The sequence below is a fragment of the Leptonychotes weddellii genome, chromosome 4, assembly GCF_054177405.1.
Source record: "Leptonychotes weddellii isolate Sample4059 chromosome 4, ASM5417740v2, whole genome shotgun sequence".
NCBI classification, from domain to species: domain Eukaryota; kingdom Metazoa; phylum Chordata; class Mammalia; order Carnivora; family Phocidae; genus Leptonychotes; species Leptonychotes weddellii.
Window position 1 is genome coordinate 93,042,327 of NC_138372.1, and position 8,168 is coordinate 93,050,494.

The window sequence follows — 8,168 nt, forward strand, 5'->3', positions numbered from 1 at the left end:
TAATGATGTAATGTATGGTGATTAACATAACAATAAAAAATTAAAGAAAATACCCTTTCAGTCTTGTCATGTCTTTGTGGTTTGGCTATTGGAATGAAGTTTTATATGGTTCTGTAGTTACCAGACTAGGGTGATCATCATCAGAATCACTTGGGGAAATTTGTAAAAATACAGTTTCAAAGCCTCCATCCCCAGAGATTCTGAATAAGTGCATCTGGAATGGACCCTCAGTAATTATTTTTTAAGCTGCTTCTAGATGTGCAGCCACATTAGGGAAATCACTGACACAGCTATCTTTAACAGATTATGTCGTACTTTTTAAATATATATTATTGAATTTAATTTTAACCCTGTTTTATAGATAAAGAAACTAAGGCTCAGAGAAGGTCATAATGCCAGTAAGTACCAGAGAGAGGGCTGAGGTCCTCCCGTCCTCATTCCATGTTATTTCCTAGAGATCACAGCACCAGGTCTTTCCAAGTAGATTTTTCTGTCACCTGCTCTTTGTTTCTACCAAACCCTTCCTGGCGCTGAATTTTTTATCTTCCTAGCTTCTGTCATATTTAGGCTGTGATCAGCATACTCTGGTCACAGAATGTTAATCTGAGAAGCATTCATTGTAGATAACACAGCATATGGGAAAAAGGGAAGATGCACTGGTTTCTCAGTTGGATTTGCTTGGGTTCTTTGGATCAGACTGAATTTTGCCTCCTATAACTGCTCCTTGGCTATCAACTGATGCTCATGGGCCTACCGTCTCCTCCTATGGCATACCCTTGAGCTGTAACACAGCCAGGGAAAGAGTACCTCTTCCTTGTCATATTGGTTCTAACCCAGATCAGGGTCTTGATTACTGCGATTCAGCTTGGCCTTGACCCACTCCTGGTTCTGTCAGATTGTTTAGGTTGTTTGGAGTTGACCCATTAGATTGAGTGTCTTTCCAAGGAAGATTTTGGGGTCTACTTTGTTCAAGGATAGAGAGGGATTCCTGAGTCTCCTCTTGATTAGAACGAACTTTTTAAGTTCATCCCTGTCATTAAATCTAAATTAGACCTGCTTTGGGGCTTGGAAATGGGGGGGAAAAATCACCCTCCTTTCTTCTCACTGCATTTTAGACTTCCTTCTAAAAATGAATGTCAGGGGGCACCTGGGTGGCTCAGTCGTGAAGCGTCTGCCTTCGACTCAGGTCATGATCCCAGGGTTCTGGGATCGAGCCCCGCATCGGGCTCCCTGCTCAGTGGGAAGCCTGCTTCTCCCTCTCCCACTCCCCCTGCTTGTGTTCCCTCGCTTGCTGTGTCTCTCTCTGTCAGATAAATAAACAAAACATTTTAAAAAATAAATTAATTAATTAAAAATAAATTTTAAAAAAATGAATGTCAGGATATTTTTTTTTTCCATGCTAGTTTTAAACCCAATATTCACATTTGAGGTGGGGAAAGGAGTAAGAAGGTAGGAAACTACGATTTCTTCAGCACCTATTATGTCTCAGATATTCTCATATAATCATCAAAACCATCTTCATGGGGTAGGTGTTATCCTTTGTCATGATGAGAAAAAAGGCTTAGAGGCATCAAGTAGATTACTCAGGCCACAAATAGAGTAACAGTAGAAGTCAGGATTAGAATTTAAGTTGAATTGAACCAGCCTGTTTATATAATATCAACTATCTCTGTTAAAAGTGAGCAACTATGAAGGACTGATGGCTGGAAGAGCCACCTGTCGTCTGAACTAACTAACTAGCTGCATGTTTCTTTCCCTTGCAGGACAGTGTGATGGTCCTTAGCGCAACCCATCGCTACAAGAAGAAGTATGTCACTACTCTGCTGTATAAGCCCATCTGAAGGGATCCCTTCCTGCCTCCCAGGATTTAAGAGAAGCATCTCCCTTGCCTTTCTGGACTGGACCAGTCTTAACCTAAGACTGGAAGGCTAATTTGCTTTGAGGCTGATATGTGTGTTTCAGAGCCTTTGAGTAGGATGCTCTGCTTTTGCATTCGATTGCAGGTGGGAGCTTTATGAGTTCATGGAATTTATTTTAAGAAAAAAAATTTTATATATATATATGTGTGTGTGTGTGTGTATAGATACACACACACACACACACACACACATATATGAGAGAAAGGTTAATGGAAGCCTCCTAGCTAGATGTGTTCTCTCTGCCTGTGGGGATTCACCAAGACCAGTTTGGGGGAGCTGCAGGAAGAACCATTACAGGAAGCTTTTTTCCTAAAATGGGTGAAGAGCCAACTCTCAGGATCCTTGTTGGGTAGAGATTCTACCACTGCTACCTTGGCTCTCTAAGGGATGGGCTTGTGCCAGACTTCTGCCCTACTTACAGTTGCCTCCTGCAGGGGCAGCTTTTCTTGCATGGGTTCTCTGTATTCCTAGAGTATGTGGCACAGTCTGTGCTTTTTATGATACCAGATGCCCTACAGGAACCCTTTCTCTTCTCATTTCACATTCTTGCTTTGATAACCTCCTTCAGATCCTATACCTGACCCATCCCTAACACAAAACTCACTGGCAAGTGACCCTTTCAAAGGCTGTGTGAGACCTGACCCACTAACACAGACTGGGGCTGCCAGAAAGTCTCCTTTTCAGCCCAGCACAGGCCCAGGCCACTTTGTTACCACTAGTTTTCACTCCTACTAAAGAAAATAGGTCTCAGCATTATAAGAAAGGCAGAGTGCAGAAGGTCTACTTTCTCGTTTGTGTTTAGTGCCACAGCTTAGGCTGTCTCGGCATATTTCCATAGGTTGTCCCACCTGGCCTGGCCCTGCTTCCGTATTTTCTTTTGCAGAGCAGACAGCTTTGAAGGTGGGAGTGGAACCAGGGAAAACTTTAATGTCCTTCATCTTTGGGAGATTTTTACGTGCCTACATTATTCTTTAATTAAAAAATGTTTTTTCATTGTTCTTAAGAGACTGAATAGGAGAATTTTAAGCTCTTGATAAATGGTTCCCAAGATTTTGTTCAACAAGTATTCTAGCCCTCTACGATCTTATATTAATGTGGCCAACCCTGTGCACATCACTACACTAAACACTGTTCTAGAAACAAATTCAGGTTCATTTGGTGCACCTAAAAAGGTCCTTCAACTTAAAGACTCAATAGGCCAAGAAGCAAGAAAATACCCCTGGGGTTCCTAACCATGGATAGTATTGCTTCCCTGCACCAAGTACAAACAGGACCGTTTTGTTTCTCTCTTTTTAAAAAGTGTTCAGTGAAGAAATGGGGTCAGTAATTCTCATTTGTGGAATGAAAAGGAGCTATCCAATCCACTCTTGGGGTTCAGAGATAAAACATATTTTTCCGAGATCTGTGGCTCTTCCATTAAGGATAAATGCAAATCAAAACATTGAACACTGAAGGAAGCCAAACTTGATGCTTGAGAGACGCCTTGACTGTTAGGATGTGCCCAGCCACACTGAAAAGGCACCCATAGGTCAGTTTAGCTACCTCCTGTCTTTCCTGTTCAAAGCTGATGACACAGTTGTCTTTGGGTATGTAGACCTCAGATCCTGGGAGTGAGGCAGTAGGGCATTGGGGTGGTTTTGCTGGGAATGCAAATTGCTAAGTGCTTTGGTGGTTACTTGCTGAGAGTAAATACTGCTTTAGCCACTCAAGGACCCCTTCTGCAGCAAAAGGCTTTTGTGGGAAACCATTTATGGTCCCAGCCACTTTTTGAGTGGTGTGTCATTTAAAAAATCCAGGCCAAATCCTATTATAACCAACTCTCAGGATCTACATTGTCTTCAGTTATACTCTTGTTTTTTCCAATACCCATTAAATAAGTGGGCCACATAGGAGGATTCAAATTCTTGGTTGTTATTGGAGGATTTTGTTACACTACTATTTCTTATCAACAGTATTGAAGTGTAATTGCCTATGTGTTTGTGTATTAAAAATTTTACACAGATGTATCAGTAGAGTGGGGCAAGAAAAGAGATTCCTTCAGTTTCTCAGGCCAGTGGCCTCTGTGGACTGGCTTTGGCTCCAGTGACACTAAGTTTAGTGCTGGTGGCCTTCAGATCTTCCTAATCTGGGTATGTGCAGAAAGTGTCCGTTTCCTATGTTCTTAGGTAATCCCAGCCAAATGTGAACTGAGAGCCGACCAGCTGGTATGGAAAAGGACAGGCATGGGGAACTGGGTGATGCCTCCTTCAGCACCGTTCCTTCTCTGCACTGCTAATACACCCCATGGCCCTGAGCAGCCTATCACACACAGGCTATCCCCAAGAAACTGTTCTAGAAGGGAGAGAGGGAAGGAGGAAGGTAGCCCAGAGTACAACCCACTCATTCTTTTGTGTTGGTTAAAGGGATAGTTATTTTCTGTAGAAGAGCTTGGCAGATTTTGAAAATGAATAAAGGCAGAAAAAAAAAACACTTTTAGCTTTTAAAAAACATGGCTGTTTTTGTTTGTTGTTATTTTTTTGGGTTTTTGGTTTTTTTTCGCTTCTAGGAGTTTCACAGAGTCAAAGTTAGAAAAGTTAGAAAATCACTCTTTAGGAGTGCTAACCCTTCAAGAACTGCATCATGGTTTGGGGGTTGTGGGGAAAAGGAAGAGTGACTGAGCTGAGGAGGATACAAATTAAAGGCTTAAGTAACTCAGACTAAAAATAGCCTTTTTGTTGTGGTTGTTAATTAAATGAGACATAATATACTGATAACCTTTGGATCTCATTGTACAGAACCTACTCTATAAAACATTCCTGTGTCTCTTGTTCCTTTTCTCTACCCTTTCTTTTATATTCTGCTTTACCTTCATTTGTCAAGCTGACATTACCAGAGCCTCGGGTCAAATGTTACCTAAAACAAATATTAGTCATCTTGCTGGTCTGGTCATGGTTATTAGCTTTCATTAAGCTTAGGTTTGAATGGTATTTGGTCACTGTAGGTAAAACCCCCCTATGAGCATACCTGGCCTCAAGTGTGTTGGCTTTTTTTTTTTTTTTAAACAATGCTAATATGGTAGAGAAACCCTGTAAAAGAGTCCAAGAGAAGATTCTGAGAGGATCATACAAACCCAGGCCTCCAATTATTTGTCTCTTACTGACCTAATGGATCTGAGATAAAACTTTTTTTGCAAAGTGTCAGTACTCCGTGTATGCTGCTAAAATGAAGTTAAGTTTGGAAAGAAGTGTTACCTCCACACTGTGCTTATATTAATCTGGGTATCAATGAAGGAGACATACTAATGATAGAATTCCCCTGCTTCTAATTGGGGAAATAGGGCTTTTAAAATTTTGACCTCAACTAAAAATGATATGCAATATAGTCTATGTTGTGTGTGTTTGAAAAATATTCTATTCTCAGAGATTTCTGAGTCCTCATGTTCTGGTGATTTGGGGCATAGGCTTACAAGCAGATATACAGTTTGTTCACACATTATTCTGACTCATCAATAAAACCAAGTCCTTGCTGTCTTCTACCAGGGACTGCTAGCTCCAGTTACCCATGGAATAGAGCATCTGGGAGGGCTAGGGGTCAGGAAGACTCTGGATCCTAGGCATTTGTCTCTCCTTAAGCGCCCATCACAGTGGAAGGTTGAAGGGCTATTATTTCTGCAGTGAACCCAAACTTCTGGAGTAAAAAGGCCAACTCTGTTTTTTAAACTATAAGAAGAAAGAAAGAGAAGTCTCAAGAGTCTGTTACTTATGAAATCCCAATTCTTAGCAATGGAATCCCTCTAGAATTCAAATGTGGACTTTGTCTTGATTTGCTTTTCTCTATTGTGCTTTGAAGTGATTAAGTTTCATTAAAAATTAAATTTTTTATTAGTTCCAACATTAGTTGAACTAATTGCATTGTAGCACAGTGCTTTTGCAGTAACATTGCTGTGAAATGCCACTCTGTGGATTTTGTAGTCAAGTTACCTACCATAAGTATTATATTATGTATTTGATCATCATCTTTTCTGTTCCCATCCACAGAACACTTACCTTACCTAGGTTGTGGTTTTAGAACAGCCAAAGCTCACTGATGTCCATTAGTCCTAATCTCCACACTGGATCCCATATGTGAGACTTGTTTGAATTTTGGTAAATTGAATGATGCTTGTTATTTCACTGAAGCATTTTGAATGAATGCAGCTCTGTCATAGAGGGGGAATAAGAGTATAATTTGGAAGAGAATTAAATATGTGAGTCCTCCTTTAAAGGGTGCTTTTTGTAACCTTTAGTGCTGAGGTACCGGGCTGCTTTTCAGTATTCCACAAGGGATTGGCATGCAAGAATAGATTTTAAAGTTTTTCCCAATGTAATTTGTCACTGGCCTTTGACATGTCTGAAAATTATGTGATGTTACATATACAGAAATGTGAGGTTTTTCCCATAAAACTGTTGAATAAAAGTATTATACAGCAATAATATTTGAGTTCTTTATTGGTCACTGATTATAGTATAAAGATCTATCTGCTTTGGTAGTCTCAGAACCTAAAGAATGCAAATCGCCACACAAACACATTTGAATTAAAGAAGTTGTAGGTGTAGGACACAAGTGATGTCATCCAACCATCTGCCACTTTTCCTCTTTTCCAGGCTATGCCATCATTAGCTAGAGGAATGTGAACTCAATGATTTGAAATTTGGCACATTCTGCAAATCTGCATACTTAACTATTATCCTGTGCTAGATTTGCTGAGGCCCTACCCTAAGGGTTTTCACCTGTCTACATTCATACCACCTACGCAGGTTCTGTAAAAATATTGATGCCCCATCTATTACCTCCATCCCTAATTAAATGAAAATCTCTGGTATGGGATCCAGGCATCTGTATTAGAGTCTCCAGATGATTCTAATGCACATCCAAGGATGCAGATCCTCCCTACTTTTACTGTCAGACAGATACTTCATTATACATGAAGGCAGATCATGTGCTTCATTCTGACAGCAAATCAGTCTCCTCAGATGGCTTTTTGTTCATAATGGTAACAGGATAATTTTTGTCTTCCATCCCTTTATTTCACAGGGTTCTTACATAATTGACCTCTGGATTTCTCCTAAAACAACACATCCAGGCTCCCCTATATTTGCCACTCTATAGCATCTAAATTTAACTCATCTAAAGTGAGTTAAATTTCCTTAAGGGAAACAAGAGAATGACACTGGGAGTGACTGGGAGAGAGGGTGAAAAGAGTAGGGGAGGTGATGAGAGAAGTGAAGGGGTGAAGTGGGGCAGGTGATGAAGACCAGTAATTGCAGAAACAGAACAAAAGTTAACCTCAACCCCCAGTAGCAGGTCAAGAGACTAATTGCAGACAAGGCACAGTGTCAGATTTGATGTGGACTCAGCCTCTGACAGAATGCTCTCCTCAACATCATGCTCCATGGTCGCTAAAACAGCATGGCACCAGAATTCTATCAAGGCCCAAACTTGCATTGGTGTGTGCTTCCTAAAGCATTTCTCTCTGGCCCACCTGTCTGGGGATCTTGTATTCCTTCCAGAGCCCTCTCATCCTCTGCACCAACAGTTACTCATAACACATTGTTGTTCAAAGACATCATGAATCTGTCCTCTTCCCTCCCCTCCCCGCCGGCTTACGTGGCCAGTGTTCATCCAGCAGCACATTTGCAAGTCTGGAGTACCTCCTCTCTCTAAACCCATTCCTTGGCTCCAGTGCTCTTACACTGGCTAAAGATGAATTTCTCCATGCTCTCCTACCAGTTAGAATTCTTTCAGGCATTCAGTTGTGCTCCAAAGGAGACTTCTGTCTTGAGAGTTTTCTCTTTTCATTGACTTCCTAGGGAGGAGGGCAAGTTTCCTTGTCAGAGGTCAGAAGACCTAAGGTCCATATGATGTATGATATGTTTAAACCAAAAGTAGGTTTTCACAAACTTCTCTACTACTTATGAACTAGATTCCCTTCACTACAGCTTCCAAAGCCCACCTGCTAGTGATAGATTATGATAAAAACATCAGGTAAGAATACTGAGCACCTGAAAGAGCCATCAAGATTACTGCAGACCGGTATTTACCCCAAAGATACAAAAGTAGGGATCCGAAGGGGTACGTGCACCCCGATGTTTATAGCAGCAATGTCCACAATAGCCAAACTGTGGAAAGAGCCAAGATGTCCATCGACAGATGACTGGATAAAGAAGATGTGGTATATATATACAATGGAATATTATGCAGCCATCAAAAGGAATGAGATCTTGCCATTTG

General features: G+C 40.9%; 1 protein-coding gene across 7 annotated transcripts in view; it reads left to right on the forward strand.

The window, feature by feature from the left end:
- Positions 1-6,370, forward strand: part of PRKAB2 (protein kinase AMP-activated non-catalytic subunit beta 2) — a 16,935-nt gene extending 10,565 nt beyond the window's left edge. For 6 of the 7 annotated variants that reach the window (XM_081815810.1, XM_081815812.1, XM_031024593.2 and 3 more), the window contains one exon: positions 1,764-6,370. In XM_081815810.1, coding sequence (XP_081671936.1) covers positions 1,764-1,841 — 78 coding nt within the window. In that variant the 3' untranslated portion in view covers positions 1,842-6,370. Of the gene's footprint in view, positions 1-361; positions 399-1,763 lie in introns of all 7 variants that reach the window. The other variant, XM_081815811.1, reaches the window with a different exon arrangement.
- The last annotated feature ends 1,798 nt before the right edge of the window (positions 6,371-8,168 follow it).